The 20,421-nt window shown below is 35.8% G+C and overlaps 1 protein-coding gene across 3 annotated transcripts in view; it reads left to right on the top strand.

The window, feature by feature from the left end:
- LOC150109453 (uncharacterized) overlaps positions 1-20,421 on the top strand; it is a 710,474-nt gene that overhangs the window by 366,756 nt on the left and 323,297 nt on the right. For all 3 annotated transcript variants that reach the window (XM_090413228.1, XM_090413221.1, XM_090413233.1), the window contains exon 9: positions 7,722-7,870. In XM_090413228.1, the coding sequence (XP_090269354.1) occupies positions 7,722-7,870 (149 nt within the window). The remainder of the gene's footprint in view (positions 1-7,721; positions 7,871-20,421) is intronic.

Below are 20,421 nucleotides of genomic sequence, written 5' to 3'. Positions count from 1 at the left end.
AGAAGAGCCATTCCATACAGCAAAAATGTCATCGACATATCTGAACCAATGCGTAGGTCTGGGAGAAATATTGTCAAAGATACGTTGTTCAAAATATTCCATAAAGAAATTGGAGATAGCAGGAGAAAGAGGATTACCCATTGCTGTTCCTTCAATTTGTTGATACAACTTATTTTTAAAGGAAAAATAACCAGAATTTATTACAAAATCAAATACGTTTACAATGTCTGAAGGAAATTCTTTTTGTAGTAATTCAATACTTTCCGAAACAGGCACATTTGTAAATAAAGAAACAACATCTAAACTGATCATGATATCAGAAACGTCCAAATGAAGATCTGAAATTTTATTTTTGAAATCCAAAGTATTTTTTATATAAGTATCAGTTCTTCTAGTTGAAGAGGAGAGTAAATTAGATAAAAATTTTGAGATTTTGTAAGTGAGGCAACCTATACAATCTACGACTGGTCTCAACGGAATGCCTGGTTTATGAACTTTCGGAAGACCATACAACCTAGGTGGACGACTGAAGAAGGTTTTAAGTTTTTTCTTTTGATCTTCATTCCATGTAGATACATTATCTATAAGAGAATTAAGTCTTTTCAATTGACTCCGGGTAGGATCCGATCTAAGAGGCCTATAAGTTGAATAGTCGCGAAGTAAAAGAGACATTTTTCTCTCATATTCCTTCCTATCTTGAATCACTATAGCCTTCCCCCTTATCAGCTTTCGTAATTATTAAATTATTGTTATTCTTCAGTGATTTCAATGCTTTAAACTCAGAGTAAGAAAGATTAGGACGAGGAGGCTTGGCATGAAAAAGAATTTGTGCACATTGAAAACGTAATCTGTTGGCTGTTTTTTGGGATAAGGATCGAATACCCCCTGTCTATGTTATGAAAAAAATCCATAATTGGCACCTTATTCGGCGTAACAGCGAAATCATATCCTTTTGATAAAACAAAACGTTCACAGTCTGTTAGTGGACGTCCGGAAACATTTATGACTACTTTATCTATATCAATAGTATTATTACTGGATCTAGGTAAGCTGACTAGTGATTCAAATTTGTGTTTTAGCTTGTCACGAGAATCATTAAAGACCTTTAAGTAAGAACTCGAAGATATGCACATTACAGTAGTAAAAGTTTCAACAGTTAAAACAGATTCCAGAGCATTTTTTATATCCATAATTTCTTTATTTAAGATGGCAAGAGATTTTTTAGCTTCGTGTAGCTGAATATTTAAAAGAGACTTACTAGCTTTGAAGTAGATCCGATGAGCTTTTGGGGACCTAAAAACTTCTTTTATTTTACAACAGGTTGGAATAACCTGGGCCATCTTACATCGTTTGAGGAATATTAATCTGTTAATGCATTTGGTCTTCTTTACCAATACTTTACCGTATCTAGCAGATTGTTTGGAAATAGACTCTCCGTGAAGTCTAGCAATAAGTTTTAAAAGAGGTAAACCGTGAGTAGACATATCGGTACACAATAAATAACGGAAAAAACTCGCGTAGAAAGATTATTTATTAGTATAATTTTCGCCTGTGTGTCACAGGCATCTTCAGTACATTAAGTTCAAAATTAAACACTAACTGACAATTCCAAAAAGCGATACCTAAGTAGCTGGTGTAAGATAACTAAAAAGGTCAATAACTTTCCTAAAAAAAAAAAAAAAAAGCTTCATTAAAAGAACTTTGAGTAGTTTTAATATGTCTTCCTCTTTAAACACAGAGGAAATAACGCGCATTACTATCCCTTATGTACAAGGCATCAGTGAACGTATAGCAAAAGTTTTAAAACCACTGAATATTTTTGTTGCCTTTCGACCGTTTAGAAAAATCTCCACCTTTCTCACTTCTCCTAAGGACAAGCTTCCACATCTTAATCATCCAGGTGTCTACCAGATTCCATGCTCTTGTGGATTATCTTATTTCGGACAAACGGGAAGATCTGCCTCTATTCAGCTAGAAGAACACCAATCTTATATTGAATACTTTAAACATGAAAAGTCTGGACTTTCTGAACATGCCATCTTCACTAGACACAGAGTTCATTGGAGAAAGACAAGAGTTCTTCACAAAAGTCAGTTTCTCATGGAACGCCTTTATAAAGAAACATGTGAAACTCTACTTCATTCTCCTAACTTAAACAGATCTGACGGCTTACATCTATCCCCTTTATGGGAGATAGTGCTTTACAAATCAGCTAATCTTTCCTAACTTTTTATTGTATTAATTTTTTATTTTTATTTTTATTTTTTTATTTATTTTTTTTAGGAAAGTTATAGACCTTTTTAGTTATCTTACACCAGCTACTTAGGTGGCACTTTTTGGAATTGTCAGTTAGTGTTTAATTTTGAGCTTAATGTACTGAAGATGCCTGTGACACACAGGTGAAAATTATACTAATAAATAATCTTTCTACGTGAGTTTTTTTCGTTATTTATTGTGTACCGATATGTCTACTCACGGTTTACCTCTTTTAAAACTTATCAAACGGCTTGAACGCGGAAAACTGTTTTAATGGGGGGCGTTACAAAATTTATGTCTTGCAAAGTGGGTGGTGGACCGAAAAAGTTTGGGAACCTATGATCTAGACTAACTAGGTTTACAGCATCCTTTGCTACAGACTTTCATGCTTTGGACAGACAGAAAGAGCAGTTCATATCCATCTGGAGGAACACAGAAACTATGTTCATTACCTGCATTATCTTCTTTTCATTATCCTCTTTCCTATCCTTCAGAGGTCAGATTAGAACAATTTTTGGCAGAATATTTATTCTTTAGTTTTCCATAATAAGATATAGCTGAATTTTTCATGTGTATAATACATATCGACCAGTAGTGTCACTTGCCCATTTAGGTTGGGTGTGCTGTTGTGTGGCTTATGCAACCTGCGTTACAAAATTCACGTCAATTTGGCCATGTGAATGCATTTTTATTGATGTTTAAATGTTCTAAGAGTGCATAGTGCATTTGGTCAAAGTTATCCTCAATTAATGCAATTAATTGTAGGATACCAATTAATTGCATTAATTGTTATCCTACAATTAATTGATTATAACAAATGATTGGTCAAAGTTATCCTACAATTAATGCAATTAATTGTAGGATAACTTTGAATACTTTAATTTATTATTATTATTATTCAGGCCTCCCTGGAGTCAAAAGACTCGTCGTGGGAGGTCCTTCCTAAGAACATAAAGTCTGTCAAGACTCATCGAGCGTAGGTTCCCCCTAAGAAACACAAAGTCTATCATACCACTCCTTAAACTCATTGACCGTTCTCGTCCTCACCACTCTATCAGGCAATGCATTCCACGGCTCAACCACCCTCCATGCAAAGAAACCACTCCTCACCCTCTTGCTCACAGTTTCCTTTCATAACTTCCAGGGATGGCCTCTTGTCATCACTCCTTCCCGCTGTTCAACCAAGTGAAAGAACTCCCCAGTGTCAACCCTGTAAACCACCTCTCAACAGTTTAAGTCTCAATCATATCACCTCTCCTCCTTCTATCCGCCAAACTCTGCAGTCCACATTCCCTCAGCCGATTCTCATAACTATCCTTGTACAGTCCTGAGATCATCTTTGTCATCCGTCTTTGTATCTTTTCCACAGTTAATTTATCCCCTTCAAATCCTGGGGACCAAATCTGAGAACAATAATCCAAGTGTAGTCTGATCAGAGACTTATACAACGGAATGATAACCCTCTTATCTCTGCAGGTCAGTGTCCTTCTCATAATTGCAGCAGTCCTCTGTGTTACCTTCACCACCTTTGCAATAAGTCCCCTAAACTTCAGGTTTCTATCAATCATCAACCCCAGATCTCTTGTCTCCCCAACTTCCTCCAGTATAACTCCTCCCATAGAGTATGCAGCATCCCATCAATGTTTCCCAAACCTCAAGACCTTACATTTTGCTGCATTAAACTGAGACCCCCATTCATTTGCCCATCTATCTAGCTTATTCAAATCCTCTTGCAGGGCTACCACATCTGCACTATTACTAATAATCCTTCCCAGCTTCGCATCATCCGCAGATAACTGAATATCCCCTTGCAATCCACTGGCAATGTCATTGATATAAAGGTTAAACAATATAGGTCCTAGTACTGAGCCCTGTGGAACCCCACTTGTAACCTTCTGTCTCCTTGAAACTGCTCCACCATACACAACTCTCTGATACCTATCAGACAGCCAATCCTGAATCCACTTGACCAATCTGACATCCAGACCCATGTGTTGCAACTTAAATATCAGCTTATCATGTGGCACCCTGTCAAATGCCTTTGCTAAGTCTAAGAAAATTGCAGTATATGTCTTTCCCTCATCTAATGTTCTTGTAACTTTATTATAAACGGCTAGCATATTGCTAAAACAAGAGTGCCCTTTCACAAATCCATGTTGACTCTCACAGATAACATTACCCTCATCTGCCCAGTGCTGTATACGGTCCCTCACTACTTTCTCCAAGATCTTAACAACTACTGATGACACACAGACTGGTCTATAATTAGACACTTCCAGTCTGTTACCACCCTTATGCAATGGCACTATCTTACCTTCCTTCCATTCCCTGGGCACCTTTGCCGAAGCCAGACTTTCATTGAAAAGCCAGGTTAAAGGCACTGTCAGTTCCCTAGCACATTCTCTCAAAACTCGTGGTGAAATACCATCCAGTCCCAAAGCTTTATTGACATCCAGAGTTCTCAGTATCTGAAATACACTCTCCTCTTGTACCTCAAACCTTGAACCTGCCCTATCCCTCTAGCATTAAAACTGACTCCTCCAGGATGAAATACTCCAATAAAGTGGTCATTGAACAATTTCACTATGTCCTCTGCATCAGTCACTCTATTCCCATTTTTATCCCACAATATCATTCTTCCACAGTCATTTCTCCTCCTACTGGCCACATAGTTAAAAAAATTCCCTAGGATTTTCTTTGGATCTTAGGGCCAATCTCCTCTCATATTCCAGTTTCGCTTTCCTTACCACACTAGTCATTCTTCTGGCCTGTGTCTTATATTCTTCACGCATCTTCTCTTCACCTGTCTCTTTATATCTCTTCCATAGCCTCTTTTTCACATGCAATTCCTGTTTAATATTGTTTGTCATCCACTTTACTGCAAATTGTGTCCTCTTCTTCACTCGTGGTATACAACTTACCATTGCTACTAACAAATATTCTTTCACAATTTCACACGCACTAACGATATCCCGGCCTTCCAATTCCTCCCTCCATGAAACTTCCTGAAGTTGATGTGTAAGACTATTATAATCACCTGCATTATAATTCCACATAAGTTCCCATCTCTTTGATACTCCTGCATGTCTATTCATTTTCCAAGTCAAAACCATATGGCTACTCTCTCCAACTGGTGGGAGAGATGTCATCTCAGTTATTATCAACTCTTCTGATGCTATAACCAAATCTAAAACTCTTGAACCTCTTGTTCCCTTTGTTACATGTTGCCTAAGACATTTGTCCCTCAAGAATTCTAGAAATTCCATTCCACTATTGCTACATGCATCTTCCTCTCTCCAATTTATACTACTGTAGTTAAAATCTCCCATAACAATCATTCTTCTTGCACTTGCCAAACTTAGCTGTCTAAACATCCCCTGGTCCCCATCCTCCATGCTCCTGGGTCTGTAGCAACACCCCACTAAATATCCCGTCTTGTCTACCTCTACCTCACACCATATGCTCTCAAAATCATTTGTCTCACTTCCTTCCAAAGCCTCCACTCTTAGAGGACATAGGTCATCACTTATCAATTAATATAATTTTAAATATGGAAGCATAGAGATCAAATGAACAATAGCTATGCTTCACGTGTGCTGTTTATGTGAAGAGCACAAAGGGTTTACGTTTTGTGGTGAGATTAGATTATCATTGGCAAATACTATAATTAGACCGGATAATTTGAATATTGATATGATTTTTAAATACAGCCACATAATATGCACAGAAATTGGGAAAAAGTAATCATTTAGGAAATCATTATTTTTCCGGATTGAACCAAAGAAAAGGCTGAAATAACTTGTTTTACTTATTTGTACACAAGTTCCAATCTTTTTTTACTATAATCATACAATCTGTGAAAGCTCTGGATTCAGTAGATCATCTGGATACCATCTGGGATGTAAAAAGCCTGCATAAGGACTTTTCAATAGAAGGTGAGTTAGCTACTTTTCATACTAAAGGCATGGTTTTTCCTTCCCATAATGTGGGTTTTTCATTCTGCAAAATAAGGAAACTGGAAAGAACACATACATACCTATGTAGGCCTTATTGCCTTAAATGATTTGGCCATAAATCCAAACAGTGAAATGGTTATTTGTTTTCGTCTGAGCAGTGGGCCTAATGAGTGAAACCCTGCTTACGTAGCTACAGGAACACAAAAAAATACACACAAAGAGTACTGTTATAAGACTTTATATTGTATTATAATAATAATTATTATTATGTACATTTGGGAAAATGAGATATATATATATATATATATATATATGAAATGATGATAATAAATGGATGTTTTGGTAGTGCCAGACTGAATAGAGAAATATAGGGCATTTGGCTCCATTGTAAGTTCCAAACAGAACCTGTGTAATTTCTTAGGTTGGCTATTAGGTTTGTACAGTTGAGTAGGATATGTTTTATTGAGGGCTATTCTTTGCCATTTTTTATATATATTTCATAGTTTTGTTCCTGGGTTTCTGTATTTTTTTTATTTTTTAAACCTCTTTTGATTTGGCAAAAAGAAGTTATAGTCATGATAATGCTCAGTCCTTGATATGTTAGTGCATAGTCATACGGAGGTATATTGTATTATACTATTAACATGAAAATCAGGAAACAATTGAAAAACTGAAGTTGATACATGACGTGCAATAGAATAAAAAAAAAAAAAATTAATCTTAACTACTCTTTCATTGATTTCTTCAGCAACAGTTTTTAATAAGTAGGGAGTAATGGTTTGTGTACTTTTTTTTTTATCTTATAGGTATTTCTAGTTTTTATGTAAATAATTTTTTTAAACTGATTTATGTTTATGTATTCAGTTTGGTTTTCAGTAATTTTATTTATGCGATGGTTAGCTTGGAATTTTATGTACTAGACACAAAATAAGATAGCTATTAAACATTCCAGGAAATATCAGAATTTTCATGGTAAATGGGCTAATTATATTTCCTTTACTTTATAGTGGTTGTGATAATCGGATATGATAAGCTGATGATATATTGAGATAAGCTTGTACATGAAAGTCAGTGTGTGGTGTCTAATTTTATTGTAATCAGTTAACCTTTTCCCCAACACATTACTTGAGCTGTGTTATCAGTTTCTTAATTGCCACTTAAAAAAATTGCATTTGCAACAAAAATAGTTTTAACGCCCATTAGCTAGCTTTCTTTTTCCATTAAACATGAGCATTTTTCTGTGCAAGAATGAAAATTTGACAGCTAAACAAATGCTATATCCTAAAATAATGACCAATTTAGGATTCTAAGAGAATAACAATTTAGGATTCCTACAGAAACTGGTTTATTTTTATTATATATATAACAGTTTGAAACTTATAATTAAAATATCTTATGCACTGTAATGTAAATAAATTATATTTACATTACAGTGCATAAGAGATTACATATATGACAGTTTTTTGTATTTACTGAAATTTGTAAAATATCCTGTATTGATTTTGACAGATGATGTTTTAAGAAGGTCAAGGAGAAGCAGAAGAACTAGTGACACATCTCAGGCATCTGGTTCAGAAAAGAAGGGCTACTCTTCTCTTTCATCCAATTTTGTTCTTTCTTCTGGTTCCAGAGAAGCATCGTGTGATTCTCAATCACAGGTATTAATCCCCCCCACTCCCCAATAAACTATGATGGACTTGAAATTAAAGTGATATATATTATGCTGCTAGACTTAATTAAATATGACTCTTACTTGACATGTTATAGTTTTTATATATTGTTACTTGTTTGTTTTGCATTGATATAATTTACATAAACTATACTGGCCAACATATTAAACCTTTTTTTAAAACAATTTATGTATTACTATTATTATTTTTTTTTTGTAATTGAAATTAAGTGATTCTGATGTATATTGAGGCATTAAATTGAATTATACAATAAAAAAAGAATCACATAAGCATACATATCTGTAAAAATTCCTATTTATAGGTTTTTTGGAATATTTATCATGAATTAGTCAGAAATAATATTTAACTTTTAAATTATTATCACATTATGGTTGTTGTAACTCTCAGGATTTGTAGTTTGAAAATGAACAGAAAATACATTGTTGCATGTGCTTGACCACACACACACACACACACACACACCTAAAAAATTGTCTTACATTCAGGACTGTACTTACACTTTTTGGAGCCCGAGGCAATAGAGTGCCTCCCCTCCCTCACAAAATGAATAAAGACAAAAACAATCGATATATACAAAAAAACTTTTATTACATTTATTAAAAAAACATATTTTTTATTAAGATATCCAGTCATCTAGAAAAACGTGGAGATTATTTTCTGGCCCAAATCCCAGACCCTTAGTTTTAAGATTTATAATACATGAGGGTAATATAAATTTTTAAAATTATATATAACATCAATTAAAACCATAAATAGGACAGTATAATAATTCCTTAGACATTTAAAGAAAGATATTATCAATGTTTCTCAACAATTTAAGATTTAGCAAATAATGAATTTCAAATGATCTAGATTTATCTTAAATATATAAATGAAAAATCAAGTTAAATTAAGCTTTAAATAAATGAATAGATTAGTGTCTTGATACAGTATCTTTAGTGATAAATAGAGTTTCAAGATTAATGACTGCAAACAAGTCATGGACACAAAAATATATGAAAATAAATAGTATTTGCATTCCTTTTTTTTTAAAGAAGGCATATAATCATAATCTATTTTGACTTTGAAGCAACAACACCCTTTTTCTGAGCTATGTATATTATACTGATATAGGAAATTTAACAGAAAACAATTATAATTTTTTATGTTAAATTTTAATTATTTATATTTTTAATTCTTTAATTTTAAATTTTATTGTTTAAATTGGTCCTAATTTTTTGGGGCCCCAGTTAGAGCTTTGTGCACCTGTGCATAAGTACGGCCCTGCTTACATCATGAAATGCTATAAATACAGACTTTGTCTTTTGTCATTCTCACTTGTGCTCAATGTCTTTAAATCTTCTTCTCTTCAAGGATTAGGCATTTGCTTGTTCTAGCTTCACTGGTCTTGCAGCTCGTCTTCCTCTCTATCATTGCCTTTGGTCTATATTTATCACCTCTTTTGATAGCTATCTTTCCATCCTAAATAGATGCTCTTTCCATTTCTCCTATATTTCTTGATCTTTTCATTTATGTTGTAAATATCTGATTCTCTTCTGATGTCATCATTTTTTATATGGTCCAGTTTTGTGCATCCTTTAATTGCTCTTAAAAATCTTATTTCTGCAATTTGTATTTTACTTTCATCTTTCTTTTTAATAGTCCATGTTTCTGAACCATATAATAGAGTGGGAGTTGCCATTAGTTGAGTTTCTCATGATGTTCTTTTATTCAGTGTCCTTTTAATTGTTCCACAGATTTTCTGAAATTTCTTTAATTTTTCATCTATATCTTTATTTTTTAGATATGTTATTATGCAGCCTAAATAATTAAACTGTGCCACCTGTTCTATTATTTTATTTTCTATGGCTGTTTTTGATCTAATATGATCTCAACCTTGAAATTCAATGACTTTTGTTTTATTTGTGAAATTTTTAAATTGTATTTTTGGCTTATTTTGTTTAATTCATAAACTAATTTTTGAAGGTCATCTGCATTGTCTTGTAATGTAATCTGATCAACTGCATACAGCACTATATCGATAACAGTTCTTCTGGTTAACCGGATAACTTGTTTTATTGTTGTTTTATGTATTTTAACAATATGATCCATATATTTATGTTGATTAGAACTGAATATAAGCTGTATACCTATCTACCACCTTGATTAATTTCAATCTCTTCTGTTAATTTATTACCTGACTGTAACTGTATATTTGTATCTTTATATAAACTTTGTATAGCATGTACCAAATTTAATGGATATCCTTGTTTTTTTCATTATATTCCATAATTTTCCTTTTTTGTATTTTATTAAAAGCTTTCTCATAATTTGTAAAGGCCAGATGAATCTCTAAATTAAATTCTCATCTTTTTTCAATAATTTGTTTTAACACATAAATATTGTCTATACACGATCATCATGTCTGAAACCATTCTGTTCTTCTGAGAATAGATTGTTTGCAATATTTTTAAGTCTTAATCAAGATTTTATTGTAAATTTTGTAACCTGTATTTAATAGACTGATTCCTCTGCAATTTCCACAGTCATCTGTCTCCTTTCTTAAATATAGATATAACCTTAGCTTTTTACCAATCTGAATTTGTGTGAATTTGACAGATGAAAGGACTTATATAGCCTGACCGACTACATTTAAATGTTTGGAGAAAGTGTTGTTTAGTGGGGGTTTGAAAGTGCAAAACCAGGGAAACTAGAGATATCAGGGAGGATGCAATCAAGCATATATCTGCCCACTCCTCTAATGAATGAGCATGCGTACAGAAATGATTATGCAATGCCGAATTTGATTTCTCAGGTTTCTGATTCAAATGGGTTGGTAATGACATTATACAAGGAGTAATGGTGGCTACCAAGGGATGTTGAAATGCATGTACACAAATGCAAGAAGTATTAGGAATAAGGAAAAGAAGATTTTGTCATTGGTCAGCTCAACTTGGCCAAAAATTATAGGTATCAGTGAGACCTGGTTGGCAGAAAATGATATAGTTACAGGAATAGAATATAAACATTATTATATTTTTTTGGGAGGATAGAGGGAATAAGACAGAAGATGAGGTATTGCTGATGATAGCTGAAGAATTACAACCAACAATAGAAGTTGGTTGTAATTCTGTTAATTTATTAATTTATAAATAAATTAACAGAATAACAGAATTTATCAAGAGGATGATAGGTCTGGGCAGTGGTTCATTTGAGGCTGTCGTGTGAGATAGACCAATAGGACAAGTGGTCCACAATACATGTCATTATACATGTCCTGTGGACCACTTGTCTATTATGCAGATTAGCACAATGAGTGCAGACCAAACAATTATTATGGGAGACTTTAACTGTGGGGACAGATTGGAAGGAGGAAAAGGGGGATGGCAAGATGGAAGTGGAATTTATACAATTGCTAAGGGATAATTACATGAAACAGCATACTAAAATAAATAATACCAAACTAAAAGATTCACTCTAAAATTCCTTTTAGAGTGAATCTTTTAGTTTGGATCTGATAATAGCATCAGAAGATGTATCCATAGCCAAGGTGGACACTCTGCCCCCAATTGGGGAGAGTGATCATGCAGCCTTATTGGGGGAAGTTGCCAAACATGTGAAATTCTCTGTAAAGAAAGGTTTATGTTGAAGTATAAAGCTGGTAATTATGACATACTTAAGAATCATGTTGGAGCAGTGTCATGGCTTGAGAAGCCACAAAGAATGTCAGGTAGTGCATGGGAAGTGGTTAGAGATTGTTTGAGAAAAGCGGTATCAGACAGCATACCTAAGGTCAGGAGGATTAACCTAATGGGAATTAAGTGGATGAGTAGAGATATAAAGCAAGAGCTGCAAAAAAGAAAACACGTGGAGGGAGATATAAAGAAAAAAGTGATCAGCATACTCATGAGCAGTATGAAGTGCAAACAAGAAGGGTAACTAGTTTGGTAAGAAAGGCCAAATCAAATTATGAGAGAAAATTAGCTGAGCAGGCCAAAGTAAACCCCAAAGAGTTTTTTGTTATATAGCAAGTAAGGACAAAAACGACTATGTAGGATGACTATAAAGAAATAATAAACAATGCTCATGGTAGCAAGGTGACAGAAGCAAAAGAAAATTTGAGTTGATGAGTGATCGTTGTGCAAAGGTGCATCATTCAAGTAGAGATTTTGTAGTTGCTGATGTAATAGATCCCATGGACAACAAAAACGTCCAATCAAGAAGTACTGGAACAAATGGGGAAATCGTGAACTTTTAGATACCATAAAAATAAGGAAAACTGCATATCTTGGTCACCTACTTTGTAATGAAAAATATAAGCTACTTCAATTGATTATAAAAGGGAAGATAAATGGAAGAAGAGGACAAGGATGACGAAGAAAATCTTGGCTGGAAGACATCAGACAGTGGACTGGCATATTGAAAATTATGAATGTCAGCACAGTAGTGTGACTGGATGGCATGTCAGCATGTGTACTACATGAATGTGCTAGAGAATTAGCATTGCCTCTGATGAATCTAAGTCTCAGCTCTGACAGCATTCCAGGTTATGTTTACACTTTGGGCTGAAAAGGTTACATACAGTGTATCATATTGATGGTACTGTATTGCAGGGAATTGATGAAGCCAAAGACTTGGGGGTAATGGTGGAAAGAGAATTGAAGTTCAGAGGGCATATTTCAGAAGTTGGTAAAATAACTCAAAGTATTACTTGGATGTTGAAAAACACACTAACAATAAAGAGGACTCCTGTGTACAGGTTTGGCCACCTGGGTTTCTTTGGGATCAGGAAATGGTAGAGAAGATTCAGAGACAAGTGACTAAAGTGGTGACGGGTCTGTGGAATGCTCCCTATGAGGACAGATAGAAAGTTTGCAGGTTACAAAGTTTAGTTGATAGGTGGAAAAGAGGGGACATGATAGAAACTTAAGATATAAATTTTATAAAATTGATGCAATGGAAAATTTTCACTAAATATATGACAAGTTGTCTAGGGGTGCGCAGACCATATTTTTTGAGTGGAGAGTGGTGAACGAGTAGAATGGATTGCCAGAATTAGTTGCGAGTTCCCTGACAGTGAATGTTTAAGTTAAAGGAGAGGTATGATAGGTTTTTTGTGTATAATAATTAGTTTGGGTCTCCCGCAATGAGTCTCCAGAGACTTCATGGAGATATCATATAATAATAATAATAATCTGATGGAATCTCGCAATTCTCAAATAGTTATTTATTAATTTTAAGAATCTGTGATGTACATTCTCCACCATATTTCGAAAACTCTGTATTTATGCCATTAATCTTAATTTTCTGTTTTTTGATACCATTATTGCTTCTTTCTAATTTCTACGTTGATTTCTACATTGCTTTATTATTATCTTAAGACCCCATGGAGTCAGACTCATCTAGGAGGTCCCTTTTTTCATATACACAGCAGCTCATCATACCACATTAAACACATTCAAATTCTCTGCAGACACCACACTCTCAGGCAATACATTCCAATCATTCACAGTTGTCCATGAAAAAAACCTACTTTTCACTCCCTTGCTCATCATCCCCCAGTCTCCCACCATTTTATGAAAAACCTCTTCAACATTAATCCTGTAACAACCACTTTCCAACTTGTCTCTATCATATCAGCCCTCTTCCTCCTATCCACTAGACTCTGCAAATTGCATCGTCTCAACCTGTCTTCATATTCAGTACTCCAGAGATCAGAAACTAATTTGGTCAATTGACTCTGGACCCTCTCCAACATCTCTTCATCCTTTTGAAAAAGCAAGTAACCAAATCTGTGCACAGTAGTCATGTATGGCCTAATCAGAGCTTTAAATGGATGGAACCAGGATCTCCTTACTTCAAGTCAGTATCCTCTGCATCATTGCAACTGTTGTTGTGTTGTCCTCACAATTTTGGCAATATGTCCTTTAAATATCAAATCCTTATCCACCATCACCTCAAGATCTCTTTCTACTTCCAACAGTATATCCCCACCAAGAGTAAATTCCGCATTCCATCTTGGTTTTCCAAATTTTAAACCCTTACATTTTGCAACATTGAACTATTATCCCTACTCCCATGCCCATTCACTCAGTCTATCCAAATCTTCTTGTAAGGCCACAACATCTGCTTTACTCCTCATAGTTTCTCCCAACATTGCATTATCTGCAAACAGTTGTATATTCCCATTCAAATCTTTCCTATTATCATTAACGGGTTAAACAGCAATGGTCTAAAACATACCCTTGAGGCACATCACTAGTGACTTTCCTCTTTTAGGATATTGCTCCCCCATACAGAACTCATTGATACCTATCAGACAGCCAGTCTCCAATCTAGTGCACTAGTCTAATATCCCACACCATCTGCTCTAGTTTGACTATCAACTAGTCATGCAGTAATATATCAAAAGCCTTTGCAAAAGTCTAAGTATACTGTGTATTCATCACCTCCATCCAATGCTGCTGTCACCTTCTTTAGTTGTGCTGTCCTGCTTAACAAGTAGATTCTGATCATTTACTACATTAACTTCTCAGAAAACAATAGCCTTTCTAATTGTACAGCACCAAACCCATTCAAATGCAATCCATCAACTTTAAACCATTCCAACTTTCTTCAAATTCACTCCACAGATTTACAAATTGAACCCTCTTTGCCTCACACAACTTAGCTATCTACTATTCATTATCTCTGCTCTCCTTCTCAATTCACTGTTGTTATATCTGGACAACACGCCTACGACTTTTCCGATAACACTATTCTTCTTTATCTGCTACAACAACTTCAAGTATCTAATTTCGATGTCTGGCCTTTCCTTTTCTGCAATGCATCAGTTATTTGCTTCATTGTCTCACCAAGAAAGCATGTTTCATTTGCTTTATTAGTCATCACACCTCTAATGATAGAGTCCCAATATAGTGACTATATGACTATCCTTTGACTCTTTCTTCATAATACTAACTTCCTCCTTCTCAATCTCATCAGCCAATCTCTTCTTTAGATGTTTAATCTACTCTTCCAGATTGGTTTCGCTTTTCATTTTCACTAACTCTTTCCTATGGTCCTGACACTTGCTCCCATTTCTAATCGCTTTAATCTAAGACACTTTTTACATACATTGATTCCCTCCTTCTTCTCTTTTACCCACATAGTCCACAAATCTTACACATTTTTCAGTGCATAGATATAGCAATTTTTGCAATGTATCCACTGAAAAACAAGACAGAACTAGATCTTTGTACCAAAACTTTACATGCCACCAACATGCATTTCTTTATGGATGCCATTTTCAGATGCAGAAACAGTAAGAACAAACAAGTAAGAAAACACAATATAAACAACAAAAAATTCCAACAACTCTACTAAAGGATACTTGTATCCAAACTGAAAAAAATAAAGCACAATTTGCGATAAAAAGTTACACTAATTAAAAATACTTTTTTAGCACAGCTCAAATCTACTGCTACATTCACTTGCGACCAGCGACACTTTCTTCTGTTTCTCCTCTTCTGTATCTTCTTTTTTACTTACCAGCTAGTATGGAATTCACATCTTTCCACTTGATCTGATAACAGACACACAACAACATAGAATTTCAGCCATTCTAAATTAAGGTAATCTAATCTAATCTTCCTTCTATCATGTTCCTGTCCTAATTCTCCTTAATTAGATAATCCTCCCCCCCCCATTTTTCACTTCTATCCAATGAGTATTTGAGTACATTTTAAAAAAATGCTTTAAATGGCTACTTCTTCTTCTGCAGCTTTTCCCACTTAAGTAGGGTCGCTGTTTGTAGTGAGTCTTCTCCACAACCTCCTGTCTTGGGCTGTAGCCACATCCAAGTTCTTCATCCTCAAGTTCTCCACCACCATCTCTCTCCATCTCTTCTTTGGCCGCCCACAAATTCCTCCTCCCCTACACATCCATCTGCATGACCTTTCTTCCCACATACTCTTCCTCTCTCCTCATCACATGACCAAACCATCTCAACCTTACCTCCTGTATCTTTGCTCCTAAGTTCGTAACTTTCACCGTTCCCTTTACATAATCATTTCTCAGACGATCCTTTCTGGTCACACCGCACATTCACCTAAGCATTCTCATCTCCGCTACCTCCATCCTGCTGATGTTATTTTTCCTCAGGGCCACAGTTTCCACAGCATATGTCATAGCTGGTCTCACTACTGTCCTGTAGATTTTGTCTTTTAGATTGATCGGCACCCTCTTATCGCATAGCACTCCAGCCATCTCTCTCCAGTTTCTCCATCCTGCATCCTACTTCCTTCTCAGCCTCGCCATCCTCTTTTATTGTTGAACCTAAGTATTTAAAGTCACTGACCTTCCTGATAACATTTCCTTCCAGCTCCAGATCTGTCTCCTGGTTGCCATCCACTTCACAACACATATACTCTGTCCTACTTCTGCTTAGTCTCATACCTCTCTCTTCCAGTACTTTCTTCCAATGTTCCAGTTTAGCTGCCACTTCTTCTCTTGATTCTGCACATGGCACGATGTCATCTGCATACAACATAGTCCAAGACACGTCGTCTCTCACCTCCTCCGTCACCACCTCCATCACAATTAAACAGGAACTGACTTAATGCTGACCCCTGATGCAAGCCAACTGTCACTGGAAAACTTTGTCTCTCCCAGGCAGGTCTGAACTCTTGTCTTCACATTTCTGTACATCTCCTGCACCAGCCTGGCATATTCTCTGGTACCTTCTTCTCCCTCAGACACCTCCAGACTTCTTGTCTTGGCACTCTATCATATACTTTCTCCAGATCAATAAATACTAGCTGCAGCTCCTGTTGCTTCTCTCAAAACTTTTCCATCATCTGTCAAAGATAGCATCTGTTGTCGATTGACCAGGCATGAAGCCAAATTGCTCCTTTGCAATCTCCACCTCCTTCCTCAGTATTCCATCAAGAACCCTCTCTAGGATTTTCGTTGTATGGGACATCAACTTTATTCCTCTGTAATTCTTAGTCTTGAGCATTCCCTTTACTCTTGTAGATGGGAACAAGAGTACTTTCCCTCCATTTCTTGGGTATATTTTCCTGCTGACAAACTTTTATTAACAGGTCCCACAGCAGGTCAATTCCCTCTTCCCCCAGTGCCTTCCATGCCTCCTGTCAGGGCCGACCGATTTTCCATTCTTCATCCTCTTTATGGCCTCCTTCACTTCCACTCTACTAATGTTCTGCACCATCCCCTCATAAGGCTTCCCATCTTCTTTGAGTCCTAGCATTTTCTTCATTCAAAAGCCCTTCAAAGTATATTCTCCATCTGTTTCTTATATCCACATCCCTCCTTAATACCCTTCCTCCAGAGTCTTTGATCTGCCTCACATGTACGATGTCCTTTGATGCCTTATTTCTACATTTTGCCAATCAATAAATCTTTCTCTGTCCTTCCTTTGTTTCTAAATTGATCATAAAGGTCTTGATATGCCATGGCCTTTGCCTGTGCAACAACTCTCTTGGCCTCTCACTCTTTCTCTCTGTAATCCTCTGTCCTCTTCCATTCTTGACTCTTCCCACTTCTGCTTTGCCTTTCTCTTAGCCATCACTGCTTCTTGTACATTATTATTCCACCACCAACCCTCCTTCTGCTCTCTAATCTTACTGGATGTTTCACCAAGCACCTCAATTGCACAGCTTAGAATTGCTTTTGAATTATGTCTCCACCAATCTTGTACACTTTCTAGTCCATCTGAAATCCTCACTAACATCTCCTTAAAACGGTTCCTTACACTCTCTTCTTTTAAGCAAAACCACTTAATTGTCTTCCTCCCATGGCTTCCAAAGGTTCTTATCTTCGACCTTATTTTAAAGTCTGCGCACGGCAGCCAGTGTTGCTGTGCCACTTGATCTGTTGAGATTACCATGGATTTCAATGGCTACTCAACAGTACAATTGCTCTTCTATAACAATGGCAGAGTAATTTAGCTCAGTAAAAGCCTTCTTGATTAATTGCAGTTTTTAGCCATTGATTTTCATTTGAAGCTGTTAGGCGTTAATCAACATCCAGCATCAGTCTGCTAATGCAAAATTAAAAAAAATATATATATATATAACCCAGAGAAAGTTATTTAAAAAAAAATGTTTTTTTTTTAAACTTATTTTTTGACAAAACTGTTTCTGTGAGTTACTTTCTATGTAACCATATCAAAAAATAACTGCTAGAAAAATACTGGGGATACTTGGTCTCGAGTTTATTTATACAGTTGGCTTATAGTTTTTTTATCCTAATGTGCTGTTTGATAATTTGACTCCACAACATGAGATTCTTTACTTTAAATTCTCTGAGATAATTTTAGCAAATGCTCCATATTTTGTCCATCTATATTAATGAGCAAACTTTACCCTTCTTTGCGAATGGATAAATGCCATTAGATGTGAGTTACCTTTATCTTGAATTTAAAAAACATCTATAATAGAGTTATGTAGTGAGTTTGTTAGTTCTCTAGATTTGGAAGCAAACTAATAAAATGCTTATCAAAAATACTTATATAGGAAAATGCTGTAATTAATTGCAAGCTTTGGTTTGCTAAGTGAATAGCATACCTGTTCTCCAGCCAGGAGGCTGAAAAAGTTTGAACTTTACCATGAACTTGTGAATGTCTGAGTGGGAGATGAATTTCATCACCCTTTGTAAGACTGCTGCCATACTTATTTGAAACCCAAAGCAACTTGAAAAAGCTCCATGTTTGGTTTTAGAGTGGAGTTTCTGGATAATGTTAATATCCTCAGTCTACCTATGGTACTTATGTACTATGGGTTTATAATCTTTCACTGGGTGGAAGCAGTGGCATATTTAGGTATTTGCCGCCCCTATGCCTGTAGAAAGTGCTGCCCCTCGTATTTAATGAACATGTTGATTTACCTATCATAAATTCATAATATAAATAACTATATATATATTATGACTCACCCAAAATGTCCTAAAATATTCTGTCTTGCCGCTTGCTCGGTGAAGGTATTTATCACATCCTCGTAGTCCAGTGTCCTTGTAATATCGCTCTCAATTTGTAAAACTGCCAAGTTGCTGACCCTTTCTTCTGTCATAGTTGTTTTGTGGTAGTCCTTCAACCTTTTGAGGGTGAAAAATGATCGTTCAGCTGAGCAATTTGTTGCCATATTACACAGAAAAATCGTAACAGCAGTGTCCAGATTGGGATATATACACTGTAGGGCTTCCTGTCGAATTTTCTGTGAAAGTTGTAGGAATGAATTAATTTCTAGGCCATTTGATTTTAGGTGTGCTTTGAAGTGCAGACATTCGTTTACAAGTTCAGGTTCAATATCAGTCAAAGTATTCTTGAAGTTTTTTTGCCCCTTTTATGATGTCCTTTTCACATATCACATGCATTGTTGTGAGAAACCGGAACTCCTTCAAGAGGTTTTCATACGACACTTTTCTTCGATTTATTTTGAATGAGAGCCTGTGCAAAATTGTGTCATAAGGATCAGTTTTGAAACTGACTGGTGGATTGTACTCATCTTCATTTTCATTACTTTCATCTGTGCTGTCGTCAAAAAACCTGGTGGGCTTTTTCTTCCTCTTTTTCTCTTCCTCATACAAGTCAACTACACTAAGCTTCGTGCCCTGTTCTTCATAGGATTCATAGAGTAACTCTAGTTCTTTGAAATATTTTTCGAGGGATCCATACAGTCCACACACTATTCTTATATCAATGTTTACACTTTGCAATTTTTTGCTTGTGGCATTCATTCTTCAAGAATATCACCCCATAGGCAGGTCATGATCCCAACCTCCAGTGACTGAAGTTGCCATAGAATCCCGCTTGCTTCACATCGTGTAACTTTCTTCTGGGTGGTGTCATTTTCAATTTCGGGCAAAGTGGAAATTATTTCCTTCCATCCCTCACGAAGACTCCAACAGGCATCATCACGAGCCAACCAACAAGTAGGCGAAGGACGTTTGATTACTTTTGCAGAAGTTTCCAGGTGCTTTCTTAGAACACTCCACCGATGTGTTGAAGATGTGAAAAATACATACAGTTTCTGAAGGACATCAAAAAATGTGGAAGAGTACTGTCAGTATTTGGCAGCGCAAGTACCAGTTAGAGGCAGAGAATGTCCAGCGCACGGTGTGAATTCTGACAATGGATTTATTTCAAGAATTCTTGCTTGCAGTCCTTTATACTTGCCTGACATTGAACTAGCATTATCTAGCATAATACTAGCATTATTGTACTAGCCTGCCCTCTGCAATTTGCTACATCAATTCCAAGCTCGTTTAGTGAAGTCAAAACTGCCTCTTGTAACTCTTCAGATTTGTGACTTATGTTAGGAATGAAACGCAAAAAACGCTCCACAGGAGTCCCATGCTCTTTCACATATCAGGACAGCTGATCAACATGAGAGAAGTCTGGTGTTGAGTCAACACTTATGGAATAATACTTAGCTATTTTAAGTTCTTCCACAATAAATTTGATTACTTTCTTGCCCATTATTTTAATAAATTTCTCATACGTGGCAAAGGAAAGATAGGAAATGAAACCTTTCCCTTTT

The sequence above is a fragment of the Typopeltis vanoorti genome, chromosome 2, assembly GCF_054136105.1.
Source record: "Typopeltis vanoorti isolate ZY-2024b chromosome 2, IOZ_Tvanoo_1.0, whole genome shotgun sequence".
NCBI lineage: Eukaryota > Metazoa > Arthropoda > Arachnida > Uropygi > Thelyphonidae > Typopeltis > Typopeltis vanoorti.
Note: the sequence above shows the minus strand (reverse complement) of the source record. Positions and strands in the feature narration are given on the sequence as shown.